Consider the following 24,204-nt stretch of genomic DNA (forward strand, 5'->3'; position numbering starts at 1 on the left):
ATCATGGAATTAGCTCCACTTCCCTGCCCACTTCCCATAACCCCTTTATTCCCTTTTCGCTCAAAAATCTGTTTATCTCCGCCTTAAATATATTCAATGACCCAACCTCCACGGCTCTCTATGGCAGAGAATTCCATTGATATACAACCTTCTGAAAGAAGAAATTCCTCCTCATCTCAGTTTTAAATGGGTGGCCCCTTATTCTGAGACTATGTCCCCTAGTTTTAGTTTCCCCTATGAGTGGAAGTATCCTCTCTGCATCCACCTTGTCGAGCCCACTTGTTCTTTAGGTCCTGGGTTTTTTGTTGGACCTCAGTCTTGAGCCGTTTGTAATGTTGTTTTGCTGCTCCCGAGTTGGGTTGTTGCTTGAGGCTCAGAAATGCTCTGCGCTTGCGATCTATTAGTTCTTGGATCTCCTGATCATTCTCATCAAACCAGTCCTGGTGTTTTCTGGTTGAGTGACATAAGAACATAAGAATTAGGAACAGGAGTAGGCCATCTCGCCCCTCGATCCTGCTCCGCCACTGAAGAAGATCATGGCTGATCTGGCCGTGGACTCAGCTCCACTTACCCGCTCGCTCCCCATAACCTTGAATTCCCTTTTTGGTTAATAATCTATCTATCTGTGATTTGAATACATTCAATGAGCTAGCCTCAACTGCTTCCCTGGGCAGAAATTCCACAGATTCACAACCCTCTGGGAGAAGAAGTTCCTTCTCAACTCGGTTTTAAATTGGCTCCCCCGTATTTTGAGGCTGTGCCCCCTAGTTCTAGTCTCCCTGACCAGTGGAAACAACCTCTCTGCCTCTATCTTGTCTATCCCTTTCATTATTTTAAATGTTTCTATAAGATCACCCCTCATCCTTCTGAACTCCAACGAGTAAAGACCCAATCTATCATCATAAGGTAACCCCCTCATCTCTGGAATCGGCCTAGTGAATCGTCTCTGTACCCCCTCCAAAGCTAGTATATCCTTCCTTAAGTAAGGTGACCAAAACTGCATGCAGTACTCCAGGTGCGGCCTCACCAATACCTGTACAGTTGCAGCAGGACCTCGCTGCTTTTGTACTCCATCCCTCTCGCAATGAAGGCCAATATTCCATTCGCCTTCCTGATTACCTGCTGCACCTGCAAGCTAACTTTTAGAGATTCAGTTTTTTGTGCCCCCAAAAAAAAACCCCAAAAAATACCACAAAAAAATAAAAGGGCCTGTAAATGTTTGGTGTTTCCCCCAGATCAGGGGGGGGCACGGTTTAATGTTTTTTGTTTACTCCCAAAAAGAGTTTCATGCACAAGGACCCCCAGGTCCCTCTGCACCGCAGCATGTTGTAATTTCTCCCCATTCAAATAATATTCCCTTTTACTGTTTTTTTTTCCCCAAGGTGAATGATCTCACATTTTCTGACATTGTATTCCGTCTGCCAAACCTTAGCCCATTCGCTTAACCTATCTAAATCTCTTTGCAGCCTCTCTGTGTCCTCTACACAATCCGCTTTCCCACTAATCTTTGTGTCATCTGCAAATTTTGTTACACTACAGTCTTACCCCTCTTCCAGGTCATCTATGTATATTGTAAACAGTTGTGGTCCCAGCACCGATCCCTGTGGCATACCACTAACCACCGATTTCCAACCCGAAAAGGACCCATTTATCCCGACTCTCTGCTTTCTGTTAGCCAGCCAATTCTCTATCCATGCTAATACATTTCCTCTGACTCCGTGTACCTTCATCTTCTGCAGTAACCTTTTGTGTGGCACCTTATCGAATGCCTTTTGGAAATCTAAATACACATCCATCGGTACACCTCTATCCACCATGCTCGTTATATCCTCAAAGAATTCCAGTAAATTAGTTAAACATGATTTCCCCTTCATGAATCCATGTTGCGTCTGCTTGATTGCACTATTCCTATCTAGATGTCCCGCTATTTCTTTCTTAATGATAGTTTCAAGCATTTTCCCCACTACAGATGTTAAACTAACCGGCCTAGAGTTACCTGCCTTTTGTCTGCCCCCTTTTTTAAACAGAGGCGTTACATTAGCTGCTTTCCAATCCGATGGTACCTCCCCAGAGTCCAGAGAATTTTGGTAGATTATAACGAATGCATCTGCTATAACTTCCGCCATCTCTTTTAATACCCTGGGATGCATTTCATCAGGACCAGGGGACTTGTCTACCTTGAGATCCATTAGCCTGTGTCTCTTCACAGGCACTGGTTATGGAGGCCTGGCGGGCAGACCAAGCACTGTGGGCATTCAGCATCTCAGGGACATCAAGGCACGCTGAGGCGCTGGCTGTATGGGGCTCTTAGCTGGGTCCTTAAGTGCCCCGGCATTGACTTTTTTGCGGCACTGCTTCTGCTGTCCCCTCTGCTTTGGGGGTATGTTCATGTCGATGATGGATCGGATTAGGCAGTGGTCCATCCAGCAGTCGTCAGCTCCTGTCATGGCGTAGGTGATGTACACATCCTTGCGATCCCTGGCTCGGACGATGACATAGTCAAGCAGGTGCCAGTGTTTGGAGCGAGGGTGTTGCTACAATGCCTTGTATTTGTCCCTCTGGCAATATAGGGTGTTGGTGATGAGGAGTTCATGTTCTAGACATTTTGTCAGGAGTAGGGTACCGCTGGAGTTGGCTTTCCCTACCCCCTCTCTGCCAATCATGCCTCCCCAGAGGGCTGTGTCTTTGCCAACCCTGGTGTTGAAGTCACCTAGGAGGATCAGTTTGTCGCCCGCGGGGACGTGGGACAGGGATGTTTCGAGGTTGGAATAAAAACCCTCTTTGGTCTCATCCGTTGCATCGAGTGTTGGGGCGTATGCACTGATGACTGTGGCGCATTGGTTCCGGGATAGGGTGAGTCGAAGAGTCATGAGGCGTTCGTTAACCCCGCAGAGGGAGTCTCTGATGCAGTCGACCAGCTCACTTTTGATGGCGAAGCTGACTCCGTGAAGGTGGCGTTCTTCCACTGGTTTTCCTATCCAGAAAAAGGTGTAACCTCCATCTTATTCCTTGAGCTGGCCTTCCCCTGCCCGCCGGGTCGCGCTTAGGGCGGCGATGTCAATGTCAAAGTGTCTAAGTTCCCAGGCAACTATGATGGTGCGACATTCCGGCCTGTCGCTGTTGGAGTTGTCCATGAGGGTCGTGACATTCCAGGTCCCGAACTTCATGTTAACAAAGTGGAAGATGCCTGTGCGTGAGTTCTTTTAACGTGGGGTGACCGTTGCATACCGGCAACCACACGGGCTTAGCTGAGCAAGGTCTTGGTCCAGTGGCAAGGGGGTCCAAGACGACTGGAGACCAGGCGCTGCTGTATGAGCCTAATTGCCTACGGCGAGATGTTGGGCGCCGAGTAGCGTCCTTGATGGTAGGCGGCCCGAGGCTTGGTTGGGGGCAGGCATTCGGAAGGTCAGTTGTCCGCTGGAGTTCCGAGGGATGTTTTAAAAGTTTCTTACAAAGTTTAAAAAAAAGTTTTCCAAAGTTATTTAAAAGTTTCTCCAGAGGTTTTTTAAAAAAATTCTCCAGGTTGTTTAAAAGTTACAAAGTTTTCCTAAATTGTTTAAAAAATTTCTCAAGTTGATTAAAAGTTTAAAAGTTGATTAAAAGTTTAAGATGTAAGTCAGTGGTAGTTACTCCCTTGGCATTGCTCCATGGGTGCTGCCAGCCCTTTGCAGCTGCACAAAGCCTGGCCAGGCCATACCTGGAGCACCACGGGGATGTAGAGGCCGAGTCGTCCCCGAAGGGGGCCCCAACGCCCGGACGCCGCCGGGGAGAGGCCTGGACGCTGCCGGGGGCCCGTGCGCAAGCTGGGTGTGTTGAGCAGTAGTTTCGGGTAGTTTCCTGTGTTGTCCTAGACCGGTCCCGGAGTCCTTTCGGCCGGTTAAACGTCGGCCCCGGAGTCCCTTCGGCCGGTTAAAAGTTGGCCCCGGAGTCCCTTCGGCCGGTTAAACGTCGGCCCCGGAGTCCCTTCGGCCGGTTAAAAGTTGGCCCCGGAGTCCCTTCGGCCGGTTAAACGTCGGCCCCGGAGTCCCTTCGACCGATTAAACGTCGGCCCCGGAGTCCCTTCGGCCGATTAAACGTCGGCCCCGGAGTCCTTTCGGCCGGTTAAACGTCGGCCCCGGAGTCCATTCGGCCGATTAAACGTCGGCCCCGGAGTCCCTTCAGCCGGTTAGTTGTCGGCCCCTGAATCCCTTCGGTCGGTTAAACGTCGGCCCCGGAGTCCTTTCGGCCGGTTAAACGTCGGCCCCGGAGTCCCTTCGGCCGGTTAAACGTCGGCCCCGGAGTCCTTTCGGCCGGTTAAACGTCGGCCCCGGAGTCCTTTCGGCCGGTTAAACATCGGCCCCGGAGTCCCTTCGGCCGGTTAAACGTCGGCCCCGGAGTCCCTTCGGTCGGTTAAACGTCGGCCCCGGAGTCCCTTCGGCCGATTAAACGTCGGCCCCGGAGTCCCTTCGGCCGGTTAGTCGTCGGCCCCGGAGTCCCTTCGGTCGGTTAAACGTCGGCCCCGGAGTCCTTTCGGCCGGTTAAACATCGGCCCCGGAGTCCCTTCGGCCGGTTAAACGTCGGCCCCGGAGTCCCTTCGGTCGGTTAAACATCGGCCCCGGAGTCCCTTCGGCCGGTTAAACGTCGGCCCCGGAGTCCCTTCGGTCGGTTAAACGTCGGCCCCGGAGTCCCTTCGGCCGGTTAGTCGTCGGCCCCGGAGTCCCTTCGGCCGGTTAGTCGTCGGCCACGGAGTCCCTTCGGCCGATTAAACGTCGGCCCCGGAGTCCCTTCGGCCGATTAAACGTCGGCCCCGGAGTCCCTTCGGCCGGTTAAACGTCGGCCCCGGAGTCCCTTCGGCCGATTAAACGTCGGCCCCGGAGTCCTTTCGGCCGATTAAACGTCGGCCCCGGAGTCCTTTCGGCCGGTTAAACGTCGGCCCCGGAGTCCTTTCGGCCGATTAAACGTCGGCCCCGGAGTCCTTTCGGCCGGTTAAACGTCGGCCCCGGAGTCCCTTCGGCCGGTTAGTTGTCGGCCCCTGAATCCCTTCGGTCGGTTAAACGTCGGCCCCGGAGTCCTTTCGGCCGGTTAAACATCGGCCCCGGAGTCCCTTCGGCCGGTTAGTCGTCGGCCCCGGAGTCCCTTCGGCCGGTTAAACGTCGGCCCCGGAGTCCCTTCGGCCGATTAAACGTCGGCCCCGGAGTCCCTTCAGCCGGTTAGTTGTCGGCCCCTGAATCCCTTCGGTCGGTTAAACGTCGGCCCCGGAGTCCTTTCGGCCGGTTAAACATCGGCCCCGGAGTCCCTTCGGCCGGTTAGTCGTCGGCCCCGGAGTCCCTTCGGCCGGTTAGTCGTCGGCCACGGAGTCCCTTCGGCCGATTAAACGTCGGCCCCGGAGTCCCTTCGGCCGATTAAACGTCGGCCCCGGAGTCCCTTCGGCCGGTTAAACGTCGGCCCCGGAGTCCCTTCGGCCGGTTAAACGTCGGCCCCGGAGTCCCTTCGGCCGGTTAAACGTCGGCCCCGGAGTCCCTTCGGCCGGTTAAACGTCGGCCCCGGAGTCCTTTCGGCCGGTTAGTTGTCGGCCCCGAGTCCTTTCGGCCGGTTAAACGTCGGCCCCGGAGTCCTTTCGGCCGGTTAAACGTCGGCCCCGGAGTCCTTTCGGCCGGTTAAATGTCGGCCCCGGAGTCCCTTCGGCCGATTAAATGTCGGCCCCGGAGTCCCTTCGGTCGGTTAAACGTCGGCCCAGGAGTCCTTTCGGCCGGTTAAACATCGGCCCCGGAGTCCCTTCGGCCGGTTAAACGTCGACCCCGGAGTCCTTTTGGCCGGTTAAACGACGGCCCGGAGTCCCTTCGGCCGGTTAAACGTCGGCCCCGGAGTCCCTTCGGCCGGTTAGTTGTCGGCCCCGAGTCCCTTCGGCTGGTTAAACGTCGGCCCCGGAGTCCTTTCGGCCGGTTAAACGTCGGCCCCGGAGTCCCTTCGGCCGATTAAACGTCGGCCCCGGAGTCCTTTCGGCCGGTTAGTTGTCGGCCCCGAGTCCTTTCGGCCGGTTAAACGTCGGCCCCGGAGTCCTTTCGGCCGGTTAAACGTCGACCCCGGAGTCCTTTCGGCCGGTTAAACGTCGGCCCCGGAGTCCCTTCGGCCGATTAAATGTCGGCCCCGGAGTCCCTTCGGCCGGTTAAACGTCGGCCCCGGAGTCCTTTCGGCCGGTTAAACGTCGGCCCCGGAGTCCTTTCGGCCGGTTAAACGTCGGCCCCGGAGTCCCTTCGGCCGATTAAATGTCGGCCCTGGAGTCCTTTCGGCCAGTTAAACGTCGGCCCAGGAGTCCTTTCGGCCAGTTAAACGTCGGCCCCGGAGTCCTTTCGGCCGGTTAAACGTCGGCCCCGGAGTCCCTTCGGCCGATTAAACGTCGGCCCCGGTGTCCCTTCGGCCGATTAAACGTCGGCCCCGGAGTCCCTTCGGCCAATTAAACGTCGGCCCCGGAGTCCCTTCGGCCGGTTAAACGTCGGCCCCGGAGTCCCTTCGGCCGGTTAAACGTCGGCCCCGGAGTCCCTTCGGCCGGTTAAACGTCGGCCCCGGAGTCCCTTCGGCCGATTAAACGTCGGCCCCGGTGTCCCTTCGGCCGATTAAACGTCGGCCCCGGAGTCCCTTCGGCCGGTTAAACGTCGGCCCCGGAGTCCCTTCGGCCGGTTAAACGTCGGCCCCGGAGTCCCTTCGGCCGGTTAAACGTCGGCCCCGGAGTCCCTTCGGCCGGTTAAACGTCGGCCCCGGAGTCCCTTCGGCCGGTTAAACGTCGGCCCCGGAGTCCCTTCGGCCGGTTAAACGTCGGCCCCGGAGTCCCTTCGGCCGGTTAAACGCCGGCCCCGGAGTCCTTTTGGCTGGTTAAACACCAGCCCCGGAGTCCCTTCGGCCGGTTAAATGCTGGCCACCGGGTCCGTTCGGTCTGCTCTAACCTCGGGTGGTTCTAATTACACATTCCAGATAAACTGCTGGGTGTGTCATATCCTCCAAGGGGACCAATCAGCAATCAGATCATGTGATCAAGGGGACTCAATCAGAGCATTTTTCTGTTGTATATTACTACATTCTTATTGCATGTGGATTAGAATATAAGAGTAAGGAAGTCTTGTTACAATTGTACCAGGCCTTGGTGAGATCATACCTGGAGTACTGTGCATAGTTTTGGCCTCCTCGAAGGAAGGATATACTTGCCTTGGAGGAGGTGCAACAAAGGTTCACTAGATTGATTCCTGGGATGAGAGGGCTGTCTTATGATGAGAGATTGTGTACAATCGTCCTATACTCTCTGGAGTTTAGAAGAATGAGAGGTGATCTCATTAAAACATACAAGATTCTGAAGGGGATTGACAGGGTAGATGCTGAGAGGTTGTTTCCCCCGGGCTGGAGTGTCAAGAAACAAGGGGGCATAGTCTCAGGATAAGGGGTAGGCCATTTAAGACCAAGATGAGGAGGAATTTCTTCACTCAGAGGGTTGTGAATTTTGGGAATTCCCTGTCCCAGAGTGCTGTGAATGCTGCGTCTTTGAGTATATTCAAGGCTGAGATAGATAGATTTTTGGAATCAAGGGATATGGAGATCGGGTGTGTCGAAATCTCGACCTCCGAAAAGAATGACTCCGACACTTACAGCTCCGGTAGAAGTTTCTTTAATTTACTTGCTAGCAAGTGGCAGGTTACACTCAGTCAAGGGCTAAGTGAACACCTCCGCAATGGTTCAGTTTAACAAGATATTTATACAGTAAAACCCAAGTTATGGCCTCTCCCTGTGTATTGCTCTGTCTCACAGTCAGTGAATACAGATAAAGAGTTAATTACTATATCCTGGTCCTGACATGGTATCCAGATATTTCCTTTTGTCAGGGTTATCAGTTGGCCAGCCGGCCATTACTCCATGAGTCATAGGTAATGGGCTATCACCTGTCTTGTATTGTGTCAGGATTGTTCCAATTTCCTGGTCAGTTTATCTGTTTGCATCAAATGGATGAGGTCTCTGCAAGAGATAATGGCTAGAAGATAAGGATGGGGTGACATGGGACTCCTGTAGTGTAGACAATAGGAAAGCACCATGGGGGGGGTACTTGTCTCAGCATGACTTGTCTCCTAGCTGTCTGATGGCCATCAGCCATCTCAAACCAGGTTTAGCTGTTTATGCAAGCTGACTGCTAAAATGCAGAAAGTTCTGGAAGGGCCAGGACTCCATTTTGATATATATATATTGCAAAGGGCACACAAATAACGTATTGTATCAGCTTAGATAAAAATACATTTCCACAGGTGGGAAGATGATCAGCAGGCTGGAGGGGCCGTAATGGCCTACTCCTACTCCTATTTCTTATGTTCTTATGTTCTTATGTTCTGTTAATGATTCAATGGGCCTATTCAAAGAAAGCCAGTGAGTTCTCGTGCTTTCTTGGACAATGGTCATCCCTCAATTAATACCATCAAAAACAGATTAACTGCCCATTCATCTCACTGCTGGTTATTGGGATATCACTGGTGCAGATTGGTTGCTCCATTTTCCTGAAGAAGAATCGCTGCGCTTCAAAAGTAATTAATTGTGTGAAGTACTTTGAGATGTTTTAACATAAGTTGCTATATAAATGCAAATATTATTTATATTCTGTATTTACATTTGTGCAAACACACAAACAGTAGCAGTGTTGCTACTTCTTCTGGATATTCTGACCTCCCTTTCTGATTTACTTTTCAGAGCATGGATTTTACAGGAGTGCCGTCGGTCCCATTGATGATTGGTTGTGGAATTGCCTGTATGGCCCTTTTAACACTGCTTGCTGTGTACGCTGCCTTTTGGAGGTACTGTACATCAACCTATTCATTCCATATAGAAGGCCAATTGTTAAAACTACACCATCATAATATTGTTCCGTGTGCGGTCCTCTTCACTGTGTTCTGATTAGAACAGACATGGTGGAGTATTCATTAAGTCTGTTATCAAAGGTAACAGTAGTTCAGTTATCAACAGGGCACCTTTTAAAGAAGTTATAACAAAAGTGAACCATTTATATTTTTGTTATTTTACTTATCCAATTTTTTTTGCTGGTCACGGCTCAGGTTGATACGGGAATATGCATTACAGCCTGGTGGTCTTAATATTGCTTCCTATTGAACAAAGGGAGTTTAATATGCTCATGAAAATTGAATGCAGAGACACTGGTTTCATTCTGCTGAATAGCGTTTTTGATCGCTGTCTGCACAATTTCCAACCATCACAGATTATACAAAGGGGATGGAGAAAAGCTTCCTAGGCAATTGACAAGCTGTGAATTCATGCTAAGGTATTTGTTGTGGAGCCCTCTAATGGACTACTCCACCTAGTGGACTACTGATATAATAACAATAAAGCCATGTGCACAGTTTTTATTTAGCAGCCATGTTAGTGTCAGTGTGTGTATTAACTGTGTCTCAAGATATCACAGATTGGCGATGAGGACGAGATTTTCCGATTCCCTAGCGGAAATTTTTGTTGGAGGATAATCCTGCCAACCGATGGAGGGACTATTGGAAGTTCTTCGTTTTGCAGAAAAGCTTAAAAATTCAAGGTAAATTTCGAGCACACGTGGCTGAACTATCGATGTTGCCAGAGTCCAGATGGCCGTGCCTATGGGAATAATAGGCGCTTGGGTGAGTTCCATTGTGACCGAGAGACTTTGGAGCGTTTATGGAGCGGCAAAAAATGCTTTTCACCGCGAATAGTATCGTCAAATTCCCCGAGGATGAAAACCGTAATCGGGCGGTGTTAGAAAGAAAACAGGCTATTTTCCTGACTGAAGCAGTCCCCGAGGTGTACGAAGCGCTGAAAAATTTGCTTGTTCCCGCCAAGCCAAATAACACACCTCGGAAGAAGATTCTAACAGCATGACAGTCCTCAGTCCCAGGAGATTGCTGAAAGTTATCGTTTTGCAATACAAAATCCATTAAATGACGAGGGTATCAGTGAGTACATTGTAGCTTTAAAAAAGCTATCCATTCACTGTCATTTTGGAAACTTTCAGGACCGAGCTTTGTGTGACCACTTTGTTTATGGGTTAAAAAATGAACGAATCAGAAGTAAGTTGTTGACAACCTGTAACTTGACTTTTGATTTAGCTTGTCAGACAGCTATGTTAATGAATATGGCCGACTAACACTCCTGAGAATTTCACGTCATTTCCAGTCCTCACACAACCAAAGTGAATCGCTTACAGGCTAAAAGGCAGTTGGGCCCCAAGGCCTCAGCAACTGGCCACGACAACAGTGCATTGAAGTCGTGCTATCGCTCAAAGCTGTCCCTATCTAAGGCAGAGTGTTTCCACTGTAAGAAAAATGGGCATCTTACAAAGGGCATCTTGCTGGCTGATGTGTAAACCGACTGGCAATGCAAGAAGTGGAAATCACCAGACTCTGCATTGCATTTGAAGAGAAGCAGCAGGACATGTAGTTTCTAGAGATTAAGGAGCAAAAGGTATCTAACAGCGATTCGCGAAGTATCCTCATCCAAGTACACGTCGCAGGCAGCAACAGTGAGCGTAGTACTGGAATCACTATATCGCGACAAGTTGCATGATTTTTGACCAGAGAAATCGAAGATAGAGCAGCGAGGCTACTCAGGAGAGCTAATCTCTGTAGTAGGAAGTGTGAACATACCGGTGAAATACAAGGATCAGTATCAGAGTTAGCCTAACATCTGTCTTTGAGAAAATGCTGGAGTCCATTATTAAGGAAGCAGTAGCAGGACATTTGGAAAAGCATAATACAGTCAAGCAGAGTCAGCATGGTTTTATGAAAGGGAAATGATGTTTGACAAATTTGCTGGAGTTCTTTGAGGATGTAATGAGCAGAGTGGACAAGGGGGAACCAGTGGATGTGGTGTATTTGGATTTCCAGAAGACATTTGATAAGATGCCTCATAAAAGGTTACTGCACAAGATAAGAGCTCACGGGGCTGGGGGTAATATATTAGCATGGATAGAGGATTGGCTAACTAACAGAAAACAGAGAGTCGGGTTGCCACAGGAATCGATGCTAGGGCTTCAATTATTTACAATCTATATTAATGACGGATGAAGGGGCCGAGTGTAATGTAACCAAGTTTGCTGATGATACAAAGGTGGGTGGGAAAGCAAGTTGTGAGGAGGCCACAAAGAATCTGCAAAGGGATATAGACAGGCTTAAGTGAGTGGGCAAACATTTGGCAGATGGAGTATAATGTGGGAAAGTGTGAGGTTATCCATTTTGGCAGAAAAAATAAAAAAGCTATTTATTATTTAAATGGAGAGAGATTACAAAATGCTGCAGTACAGAGGGACCTGGGGGTCCTTGTGCATGAAACACAAAACGTTAGTATGCAGGTACAGCAAGTGGTCAGGAAAGCAAATGGAATGTTGGCCTTTATTGCAAGGGGGATTGAGTATAAAAGCAGGGAAGTCATGCTACAGCTATAGAGGTTATTGGTGAGACCACTTGGTACAGTTTTGGTCTCCTTATTTAAGGAGGGATATACTTGCATTGGAGGTGAATGAAGAGTCTGACTGGATACTGTGAGCTCAAAGTAAAGTGTGACCTTAGTTTTTTATTGCAGGTCTCCAGAGTGCCTCTCCAGCCACTGTGAGGCCTCCTTAAGTACCTGTGCTCCCAAGATATTGTGGGATCCCTTGAGACTCCAGGGGATGAGCCCTCTGGTGGCTACACAAGGTATATACAGGTTTACATATATAACAACACTCCTCCCCAAAGTCAATAATGTAACTATTTACAAGGTGCGTTGATCTGGGGCCTTTCTTTCCCTGGTTGATCGTCTCGGTGCAAATGCTGGTTTTGGTGAATTGTTTGTTGGGCCCTCGTTGGGCTGCTGTGCAGCTGGCCTTGGTGGGCTCCCTGGTGTGGTGAGTCCTGCTGGGTTGCTGCGGGTGATGGATTCTCCTTCGTGGCCAACCGCGGTGTCGGTTGCCACTGGTGTTTATGTTGGGGGGGTCAAAGAAGGTAGGGTCCAAATTGGGTTGCTCTGGATAGTCCGTAAATCTGAGTTTGATTTGGTCTAAGTGTTTCCGGTGAATGAGTCCATTTGAAAGTTTGACCCGAAACACCCTGTTCTCCTCTTTGGCCACGATAGTGCCGGGAAGCCACTTGGGACCTTGTCCATAGTTCAACACAAATACAGGATCATTGATTTCAATTTTGCGTGACACATTTGCGCTATCATGATATGTACTTTGTTGAAGCCGCCTGCGCTCTACCTGTTTATGTAGCTCAAGGTGTCTTAAGTGCCCTTTTCATGAGCAATTCAGCAGGTAGAATCCCAGTGAGCGAGTGGGGTCTCGTGCGGTAGCTAAGCAGGACTCGGGATATAGGCGAGTCTGCAGTGAGCCTTCAGTTACCCTCTTCAAGCCCTGCTTGATAGTTTGCACTGCTCTCTTTGCCTGACCATTGGATACTAGTTTGAACGGGGCAGATATAACATGTTTGATCCCATTACGGGTCATGAACTCTTTGAACTCGGCACTGGTGAAACATGGCCTGTTGTCGCTTACAAGGACATCAGGCAGTCCGTGTGTGGCCATGGCCCGCAGGCTTTCAGTGGTGGCAGCGGACGTGCTTGCCGACATTATCTCACGTTCAGTCCATTTGGAGTACGCATCTATAACCACAAGGAATATTTTACCCAAAAACAGGCCTGCATAGTTGAGATGGGCCCTGGACCATGGTTTGGAGGGCCAAGACCATAAATTTAGTGGTGCCTCCCTGGGTACATTGCTTAACTGCGAGCATGTGTTACATCTGTGCATGCAGAACTCGAAGTCTGCATCAAAACCGGGCCACCACACGTGGAATCTGGCTATCGCTTTCATCATTACAATGCCTGGGCGAGTACTGTGGAGGTCACTGATGAAAGTGTCCCTGACCTTCTAGGTGACCACTACCTGATTACCCCACAGAAAGCAGTCTGCCTGTATAGACATTTTATCTTTGCGCCGCTGGTACGGCTTTATCTCTTCCTGCATTTCCACTGGGACACTGGACCAGCTCCCATGAAGCACACGATTTTTTATGAGGGACAGTAAGCGGTACTGGCTCGTCCAGGTTCTAATCTGTCAGGCTATGATGGTTGATTGCTCACTCTCGAATGCTTCCATAACAATGACTAAGTCTGTGGGCTGTGCCATTTCCCCACCGTGGTGGGAATTGGCAGCCTACTGAGAGCATCGGCACAGTTTTCTGTGTCTGGCCTGTGGCGGATGGCGTAGTTGTATGCGGACAATGTGAGCGCCCATCTCTGGATGCGGGCCAATGCATTCGTATTTATCCCCTTACTTTCAGAAAAAAGGGATATCAGTGGCTTGGGGTCAGTTTTCAATTCAAATTTTAGCCCAAACAGATATTGATGCATTTTCTTTACCTCATAAACACACGCTAACGCTTCTTTTTCAATCATGCTGTAGGCTCTCTCAGCCTTAGACAGACTTTTGAATGCATAAGCAACCGACTGCAATTTCCCAGATTCATTAGCTTGTTGCAATACACATCCAACGCCGTACGACGACGCATCACATGCTAGTACCAAACGCTTACATGGATCATACAACACAAGCAATTTGTTTGAGCATAACAATTTTCTAGCTTTTACAAAGGCATTTTCTTGGCTTTTGCCCCATACCCATTCATCTCCTTTACGTAGTAAGGAGTGCAGTGGTTCTAACAGTGTGCTGAGACCCGGTAAGAAGTTACCAAAGTAGTTCAGGAGTCCTGGAAACGATCGCAGCTCCGTCACGTTCTGTGGCCTCGGTGCATTTTCGATTGCCTCCATCTTCGAATCGGTTGGCTTGATGCCGTCCACCGCGATTCTTCTCCCCAGGAACTCCACTTCAAGCGCCAGGTAAACACACTTCGAGCGTTTTAACCTGAGCCCCACACGGTTGAGTCGACTAAGAACCTCCTCCAAGTTCTGCAGATGCTCGACTGTGTCCCGACCTGTAAGCAAGATGTCATCCTGGAAGACCACCATGCCCGGGATCGACTTCAGCAAGCTTTCCATGTTTTTCTGGAATATCGCCGCGGCTGATCGAATCCCAAACGGGCATCTGTTGTAAATGAAGAAATCTTTGTGCGTGTTGATGCAAGTGAGACCCTTCGACGATTCCTCCAGCTTCTGCTTCATGTAGGCCGAGGTCAAGTCCAGCTTCGTGAACGTCTTTCCTCCCCCCAGCGTCGCAAAAAGGTCGTCAGCCTTTGATAGTGGGTACTGATCCTGCAGGGAGAAACGATTGATAGTTACTTTATAATCGCCACAGATTCTGACGGTGCAGTCTCCCTTGAGGACTGGAACAATCGGACTGGCCCACTCGTTGAACTCGATCGGGGCAATGATGCCCTTTCTTTGCAGCCGGTCCAGCTCGATCTCTACCCTTTCTCTCATCATGTACGGTACTGCTCTCGCCTTGTGATGGATAGGTCGCGCCCCCGGATTTAGGTGGATCTGCACTTTTGCTCCTTGGAACTTCCCGATGCCTGGTTCGAACAGCAAAGAGAACTTGTTTAAGACCTAGGCACACGAAGTGTCATCAGCGGACAAGAGCGCTCGGACGTCATCCCAGTTCCAGCGTATCTTTCCCAGCCAGCTCCTGCCGAGCAGCTTAGGACCATCGCCCAATACCATCCAGAGTGGTGGCTTGTGCACTGCTCCATCGTAAGAGACCTTTATAGCAGCACTGCCGATTACAGGAATCAGTTCCTTTGTGTAAGTTCTGAGTTTTGTGTGAATGGAAATCAAGACTGGCCTTGAGGCCTTGCTGCACCACAGTTTATTGAAAGTCTTTTTTCTCATAATGGACTGGCTCGCACCATTGTCCAGCTCCATTGACAATGGGAATCCATTTAATTCAACCTTCAGCATTATCAGGGGACACTTTGTGGTAAATGTGTGCACCCCATATACCTCTGTCTCCTCGGTCTGAGGCTCTGATTCGTCGTGATCCGCCATGGATCTGTCCTCCTCTGCAACATGATGGTTTTCAGGATTAACAGGGTTTGCAGCTCGCCTGCACATATGTTGGAGGTGTCCCATTGTTCCACAGCCCTTGCAAACGTATCCTTTGAAGCGGCATGAATGGAATCGATGATCACCTCTGCAGCGCCAACAAGGTGTTAATGGTCTTGCATTCATCACCCTTGATGGTGGACTCTGAGACATCTGCGGACTTTCAGCTGCAGGCAAGTGGGGCCTGCCCTGTATGTTGCGATTTGAAAACAACATAATTTTGTTCACAGTACTTGTAGCAGCACTCGTGTGCTGAGAGATTTGCTTAGTATTGTCACTGGTGGCAATGAACGTCTGGGCTATCGCTATGGCTTTACTCAAGGTTGGTGTCTCTACAGTAAAAAGTTTGCGAAGTATCACTTCATGGCCAATGCCAAGTACGAAGAAGTCTCTGAGCATGTGCTCCAAATGTCCTTCAAATTCGCAATGTCCTCCAAGGCGTCTTAGCTCGGCGACATAACTGCGCTTCCTGGCCTTCAGACCTTTTGTAGGTGTAGAACCGGTACTTCACCATCAGAACGCTTTCCTTCGGGTTCAGGTGCTACCGGACCAGTGTGCACAAATCATCGTACAATTTTTCTGTGGGTTTTGCTGGAGCAAGCAGATTTTTCATGAGGTCATACGTTGGTGCCCCGCAGACGGTGAGGAGAATCGCCCATCGTTTGGCAGCGTTCGCTTCTCCTTCCAGCTCGTTGGCCACGAAGTATTGGTCGAGTCGCTCCACGAAGGTTTCCCAATCATCTCCCTCCGAGAATTTCTCCAGGATGCCCACTGTTCTCTGCATCATTGGGTTCGTCATCTGTATCTCGTCGCCAGTTGTTATGTATGGATAAAGAGTCTGACTGGATACTGTGAGCTCAAAGTAAAGTGTGACCTTAGTCTTTTATTGCAGGTCTCTCGAGTGCCTCTCCAGCCTGTGAGGCTTCCTTAAGTACGTGTGCTCCCAAGGGATTGTGGGATTCCTTGGGACTCCAAGGGATGAGCCCTCTGGTGGCTACAGAAGGTATATACAGGTTTACATATATAACCGGAGGCAGTTCAGAGAAGGTTCACTCGGTTGATTCCTGAGGTGAAGGGGTTGACTTATGAAGAAAGGTTGAGCAGGTTGGGCCTATACGCATTGGAGTCTAGAAGAATGAGAGGTGATCTTATTGAAACATGTAAGATACTGAGGGGGCTCGACATGGTCGATGCAGAGAGAATATTTCCACTCATAGGGGAATCTAGAACTAGCGGGCATTATTTAAGGATAAGGGATCACCCATTTAGAACTGAGATGAGGAGGAATTTCTTCTCTCAGAGGGTTGTAAATCAGTGGAATTCTCTACCCCAGAGAGCTGTGGAGGCTGGGTCATTGAATATATTTAAGGTGGAAATAGACAGATTTCTGAACGATAAGGAAGTCAAGAGTTATGGGGAGCGGGCAGGGAAGTGGAACTGAGCCCAAGATCAGATCAGCCATGATCTTATTAAATGGCAGAGCATTTAAGGTGCCAAATGGCCTACTCCTGCTCCTAGTTCTTATGTTCTTATGTTTTCATAGTAGTGGCCAGAGACAAGCCAGCCTTGATAGGTAGAAATTGGTTGGGATCACTGAAGCTGGATTGGAATGAGCTTTTTCGTGTGGAAGTGAAATTTGTTTCGAAAGGTGATGACATCAAGCAGTATCTGAAGGTGTTGCGCGAAACAGGCAGTCTGACTTCAAGGCGAGTGTCAGAGTGCAGAAGGACGCAAAACCAGTTTACTGCAAGCCATGTCCCGTACCATACGCACTCAAGGAGAAAGTTGAACAAGAACTCAAAAGACTAGAAACTGAGAACATGATCTCCAAGGTAGATCTGAGTAATTGGGCTATATCCATTGTTGTTGCACGAGGTTGGCAAAGCCATAAAACAGCTTAAGAATAACAAGGCTACGGGTGCGGATGGAATCCCTGCTGAGGCGCTAAAATATAGCGGGGAGGCGCTGTTGGCGCGAATACAGGACCTCATCTCTCTCATCTGGAGGGAGGAGAGCATGCCGGGAGATCTCAGAGATGCAGTGATTGTGACCATTTTTAAAAAGGGGGACAAGTCCGACTGCGGCAACTACAGGGGAATCTCCCTGCTTTCAGCCACTGGGAAAGTTGTCGCTCGAGTTCTCCTCAATCGTCTTCTCCCTGTGGCCGAGGAGCTCCTCCCGGAATCACAGTGTGGATTTCGTCCCCTACGGGGCACAACAGACATGATCTTTGCAACGCGCCAGTTGCAGGAAAAATGCAGGGAGCAGCGCCAGCCCTTGTACATGGCCTTTTTCGATCTTACAAAGGCCTTTGACACTGTCAACAGTGAGGATCTATGGAGCGTCCTCCTCCGTTTTGGATGCCCCCAAAAGTTTGTCAACATCCTTCGCCTGCTTCACGATGATACGCAGGCCGTGATCCTTCCCAACGGATCCATTACAGCAGATCCAATCCGCGTCCGGACCGGGGTCAAACAGGGCTGCGTTATCGCTCCAATCCTCTTCTCAATCTTCCTCACCGCCATGCTCCACTTCATAATCAACAAGCTCCCCGGTGGAGTGAAATTAAACTACTGAACCAGTGGGAAGCTGCTTAACCTATGCCGCCTCCAGGCCAGGTCCAAGATCATCCCAACCTCTGTCATTGAGTGCAGTATGCGGACGATGCCTGCATCTGCACATTCAGAGGCTGAACTCCAGGATATAGTCAATATATTCACTGAGGCATATGAAAGCATGGGTCTTACGCTTAACATCCGTAAGACAAAGGTCCTTCACCAGCCTGTCATCGCCGCACAGCATTGCCCTCCAATCATCAAGATCCATGGCATGGCCCTGGACAATGTGGACCATTTCCCATATCTCGGGAGCTTCTTATCAACAAAGGCAGATATTGATGCGGAGATTCAGCATTGCCTCCAGTGCGCCAGTGCAGCCTTCGGCCGTCTGCGGAAAAGAGTGTTTGAAGACCAGGCCCTCAAATCTACCACCAAACGCATGGTCTACAGGGCTGTAGTAATACCCGCCCTCCTGTATGGGTCTGAGGCATGGATGATGTACAGAAGGCACCTCAAGTCGCTAGAGATATATCACCAACGATGTCTCCGCAAGATCCTGCAAATCTCCTGGGAGGACAGGCGCACCAACATCAGTGTCCTCGACCAGGCTTGAAGTATTGAAGCATTGACCACACTCGATCAGCTTCGCTGGGCAGGCCACATAGTACGCATGCCAGATACGAGACTCCCTAAGCAAATGCTTTATGCGGAGCTCCTTCATGGTAAACGAGCCAAAGGAGGGCAGCGGAAATGTTATAAGGACACCCTCAAAGCCTCCCTGATAAAGTGCGACATCACCACTGACACATGGGAGACCCTGGCCGCAGACCACCTGAGGTAGAGAAAGTCCATCCGGGAGGGCGTTGAGCTCTTTGAGTCTCGACGCAACGAGTATGAAGAGGCCAGGCGCAGGCAGCGAAAGGAGCGCGCGGCAAACCAGCCCTGCCGACCCCTTCCCCTGACGAATATCTGTCCCACCTCTAACAGGGTCTGTGGCTCTCGTATCAGACTGTTCAGCCATCAAAGAACTCACTTTGGGAGTGGAAGCAAGTCCTCCTCGATTTCGAGGGACTGCCTATGATGACCAAAGTCAGATGGTAAGGTAAGATTGTGTGGTGATTATAATGTAACCATAATCCAGGTTCTAGAATGTAATCTACCCATTACTTTGCCAAATGTGGAAGATTTTTTCACAATGCTGACAGATGGCCAGATCTTTTCAAAGTTAGATCAGACAAACACCTACCTACAACTTGAGTTCGATGAAGAGTCCAAGTCATGCCAGACTATAAATACTCACCTAAGCCTATATCAGTTCAATTGGCTACCATTTGACATGTCTTTCGCCCCTGCCATATTCCAAGGGGTAATGAACCAGATTTTGCAAGGGATTGAAGGGGTAGTGTGTCATTGAGATGACATACTCCTACTCACTTCAGCACCAAACAGGCAAATCCATAAGAAGGTGTTGAATGAAGCACTCAAACGTCTAGAGAAGCACGGAGTACGAGTGACTGCTCACATGTGAGATGTTTCAAAACTCAGTGGAGTACTTAGGGCACAAAGTAGACAAAGATGGTTTACATCCAACCAAGGGAAAGCTGGATGCAATCATAAATGCACCCACTCCCAAGAATGTCTCTGAACTTTTGAATTATTACCGTAAGTTCCTCCCAAATTTGGCTGCAGTGTTACATCCACTGAATGAGCTGTTGAGAAAACAGCTCCATTGGAAGTGGTCAAAAGAATTTGACACAGCATTCAAAGAGTGTAAAAGCCAGTTGGTAGAGAGTACCGTGTTCGTTGACTATGACGTATCTAAGGAGATCAAGTTGTGTGTGATAGCTCTCCGTATGGAGTTGGGGCAGTGATCTCTCATGTACTAGATAGTGAGGAGGAGAGACCAAGTGCTTTTGCTCATACAGTGCCAGTGAGCGGAATTATGCGCAGATCGAAAGGGAAGCTTTGGCATTGATTTTTGGGGTCAAGTAGCTTCACAAATACTTGTTTGATTGTAGATTTACCATAGTTACTGAACATATGCTCCTGACAGAAATCATCCATGCAAAGTCCCCAGTTCCAACCTTAGCTGCAACCCGAATGCAGAGATGGGCCTCTGTCAGCTTATACATATGACATGATTACAATAATGCTGTGCTATGTCCAGGTTGCCATGTGCATCACAAGTTACACCCAATAGGAAAGAAGTGTCCTATTCCTCATACATTGATGAGCTGCTAGTCACAGTTGAAGAGATTGGTAGGGCAACCAAACGTGACCCAGTTATGTCGAAGATGTTTGATCATGGAAAGGTTAGGTTTGTTCATATTGAGTCAGACAGAGAAACTGTCTGAAAGTCTAGAGAGTCCAAATGTAGATTAAGGTCAGTCCTTGGAAAAAAACTCTCCCAGGCTCAGCCTAGAAAGAGTCAAAGTCCTACAACAAGATCGGAAAGTTATGTTCAAGAAAGTGATATCCTCTACAAAACAGAAAACCAGTGTTTAAGTTTAACCTATAAATATGGAAAATAAGTTCCTATCTTTTGCCTGTGTTACAGAATTCTATAGTAGAATTTGGAAACATAAAATGGGTTCCATCTGAGAAATATACCACGAGTTTTTGTATACCGTGCAAGTCATGTACAATGATTATTTTGTTATGATTAACTTCTTCAATAAGGAGGGAGAAGTGTTGTAGAGCCCTCTAGTGGACTACTCCACCTAGTGGTCCACTGATGTAGTAACAATAAAGCCATGTGCTCAGTACAGTTCTTATTCAGCAACCATGTTCATGCTAGTGGCTGACGAGGTCCTCCCAGAGCCACAATGCGGATTCCGCCCACTAAGGGGCACAATGAACATGATCTTCACTACGTGTCAAATCCAAGCAAAATGTAGGGAGCAGCATCAACTTCTGTACATGGCCTTCTTTGACCTCACAAAGGCCTTCAACTCTGTCAACCGTGAGGGATTGTGGAGTGTCCTACTCAAATTCAGCTGCCCTCAAAAATTTGTCACCATCCTTCGCCTGCTTCAAGATGACATGCAAGTCGTGATATTTACCAACGGATCTACCACAGACCCAATATACGTGCAGACTAGTGTCAAGAAAGGCTATATCATCGCACGAACGCTCTTCTCAATCTTCCTCGCTGCAATGCTCCATCTCATCCTCAACAAGCTCCCTGCTGGACTGGAGCTAATCTACAGGACAAACGGGAAATTGCTCAACCTCCGTCGCCTCCAGTCAAGATCCGAGGTCGTTCCAACCTCGGACATTGAATTACAGTACGCAGACGACGCTTGCGTTTGTGCACACTCGGAGGTCGAACTCTAAACCATCGTTGACACCTTCACCGAAGCATACGAGAGCCTGGGCCTTACATTAAACATCTGTAAGCCAAAGGTTCTCTACCAACATGCCCCCGCCACACACTACTGCCACCTCCCCAATTATCAAGATCCATGCCGAGATCTTGGACAATGTAGACCACTTTCCATACCTTGGGCGCTTACTGTCAACAAGGACAGACATCGATGACGAAGTCCAACACCGCTTTCAGTGTGCTAGTGCAGCCTTTGGTCACCTGAAGAAAAGAGTGTTTGAAGACCAGGATCTCAAACCTGGCACCAAGCTCATGGTCTACACAGCAGTAGTGATACCCGCCCTCCTATATGCTTCAGAGACATGGACTATGTACAATGGGCACCTCAAAACACTGGAGAAATATCATCAACGCTGCCTCTGCAAAATCCTGCAAATCCATTGGCAGGATAGGTACACCAACATCAGCATTCTCTCTCAGGCGAACATCCCCAGCATCGAGGCATTGACCACGCTCAACCAGCTCCGATGGGCGGACCACATTGTCCACATCCCCAATACTAGACACCTGAAACAAGCATTCTACTCTGAGCTCTGACATAGCAAGCGAGTCCCAGGAGGGCAGAGAAAACACTTCAAGGACACCCTCAAATCCTGCTTGAAAAAGTGCAACATCCCCACCGATACCTGGGAATCCCTGGCCCAAGACCACTCAAAGTGGAGGAGAAGCATCTGAGAAGGCGCCGAACACTTCGAGTCTCTTCGTCTGGAGCACGTGGAAGCCAAGCACAAACAACGGAATATGCATATGACAAACCAAGCACCCCACCCACCCGTCCCTTCAACCACCAACTGCCCCACCTGTGACAGAGACTACAGATCCCGCATTGGTCTCATCATTCACCTTCGAACTCATTAGTGTGGAAGTAAGTCATCCTCGACTCCAGGGGACTGCCTAAGAAGAAGGAGATTAGCTGTGTCTCAAGATATCACAGTACTCATGAGAGATACCGTTTACATAGGATTACATGGGATATACAGCACAGAAACAGCCATTAGGCCCAACCAGTCCATGCCGGCTTTTATGCTCCACTTGAGCCTCCTCCCATCTTTCCTCATCTAACTCTATCAGCATAATCCTCTATTCCCATCTCCCTCATATGCTCATCTAGTCTCCTCTTAAATGCATCTATACTATTCAATTCACCCACTCCCTATGGCAGCAAGTCCCACATTCTCACCACTCTCCAGATAAAGAAGCTCCTTCTGAATTCCCTATTGGTTTCTTGGTAACTATCTTATATTGATGGCCTCTAGTTGTGCTCTTCCCTACAATTGGAAACACTGTCTCTGCGTCTATCAAAACCTTTCACAATTTTAAAGACCTCTATTAGGTCACTCCTGAGCCTTCGCTTTTCAAGAGAAAAGAGACGCAGCCTGTTCATCCTTTCCTGTTAGGTATACCCTTGTATTTCTTGTAATCATCCTTGTAAATCTTTATTGCACCCTCTCCAGTGCCTCTATTATTTTTATAATATGGCGACCAGAATTGTACAGGGTATTCCAAGTGTGGTCTAACCAAGGTTCGATATAGGTTTACCATAACTTCTCTACTTTTCAATTCAATCCTTCTTGAAATAAATCCTAGTTCTTGGTTTGCTTTTTTATGGCTTTATTAATCTGTGTTGCTACTTACAGTAATTTGTGTATTTGTACTCCGAGATCCCTTTGCTCTTCGACCCCACTTAGATTTGTATTTTCCAAGTAATATGTAACCTCTCTATTTTTCTTACGAAAAGGTACTTCCTCACATTTATCTGTGTTGAATTTCATTTGTAAATTATATGCCCATGCTTCAAGTTTATTAATGTCTTCTAATTTATTGCAGTCCTCCTCAGTATTGACTATCTGCCCCCCCACAATTTGGTGTCATCTGCAAATTTAGAAATTGTGTTTTTGATTCCAAAGTCGAAGTCATTAATATAAATTGTGAACGACAGCGGTCCCAGCACTGCTCCTTGTGGAACACCACTACCCACCTTCTACCACTCTTAATAGCCACCTTTACCCTACTCTCTGCTTTCTGTCTTGAAGCCAGCTCGTTATCCATTCTGCTGCTTGACCCCTGACTCCGCATGCTCTGACCTTATTCATTAGTCTATTATGGGGTACCTTATCGAAGGCCTTTTGAAAATCTAGACAAATTACATCTACTGCATTACCCTTGTCTATTCTCTCTGTTACCTCTCAAAAAAATTCAATTGTCCAAGGCACCTTATTTGTGTATACATTCAAATAATGTGGAATTATACATGTCTGATCTTACGTTCTTCAGTCAGGGAGTTTAAAGCCAGCAAGGAAATTGAACTAGATCTGGCTGTGGTAGTTTTTAACCACATATAAAGTGAGTGATCATATTTCAAGGTTTAGTGTTATGTTGAATGGTAGTGCAGGAGAACAATAAAGTTCATAATTACACGATTAGGTTTATTGATGTGAGAGAACTGAAGCAATATGTAGAGACAGAATGAGATGCTTGTTGGAGACGTAGGGTTAATAACCTTCTCTCTCATGACATTAATGAAGCTGCTTCGTACTCCTGGCCTCAGGAATTGAACTCAAACAGTTGGGCTCAGTAGCTGACAGTCCAATCTTATCAAACCAATATAGGACTATGGGACTTAATGTTCACTGGGATTTTAGTCAGCATGGCTCAGCTCCTCACTGGATAAACATGCAGAGCCATCACCAGAGCCTCTAGTTCAAATGTGTAATCAAAATGCTCAGTCCTGCAGTTTACTTTGAGCAGATAGTAGCAAGTTACCTCCAGTGCCAGTTCTACTTTCGCCCACTTTCATGCTTGTCAGTAACCACCAAAATTAATATTTCCCTCTGGCAGGATGGTAGGTACTTTTCAGCTATATGGCGAGAGCAGACGATACCAACTTGATAGAGCACCTCCTACTTACTTAGCACTTGGCAAATTGCCCAACAGGCTGAAATTTTCATCTTTTATATACTCATGATCATTTTCCACAGCATAAACGAAACCCACTTGAATAAATTAAGCTGCATTATGCACTTATATATTTGTTTAAAAAGTCATGAAATATTGGTCCATATTTTGCTGCTAAGTTTAATGATGCTTGCCATTATTAATGTGTAAAGCGTCCTGCACCTTGTGGTGAGGAAGATATACCCTCGTGAAGTGCAAATCGCCACAAGTTACGGGACGATTTTTGCCATTCCTTCGTTAGCCTTGCGAAAACGAGAACTAGCCCTCAACTTCCCCATCAGTTTCATG

At 48.5% G+C, this 24,204-nt stretch overlaps 1 protein-coding gene across 5 annotated transcripts in view; it reads left to right on the top strand.

The window, feature by feature from the left end:
• The window catches only part of LOC139279927 (adhesion G protein-coupled receptor B2-like), a 1,236,268-nt gene that overhangs the window by 1,052,033 nt on the left and 160,031 nt on the right, over positions 1 to 24,204 (top strand). For all 5 annotated transcript variants that reach the window (XM_070899255.1, XM_070899259.1, XM_070899256.1 and 2 more), the window contains one exon: positions 8,698 to 8,801. In XM_070899255.1, coding sequence (XP_070755356.1) covers positions 8,698 to 8,801 — 104 coding nt within the window. The remainder of the gene's footprint in view (positions 1 to 8,697; positions 8,802 to 24,204) is intronic.

This window comes from Pristiophorus japonicus, chromosome 14 (assembly GCF_044704955.1).
Source record: "Pristiophorus japonicus isolate sPriJap1 chromosome 14, sPriJap1.hap1, whole genome shotgun sequence".
NCBI lineage: Eukaryota > Metazoa > Chordata > Chondrichthyes > Pristiophoridae > Pristiophorus > Pristiophorus japonicus.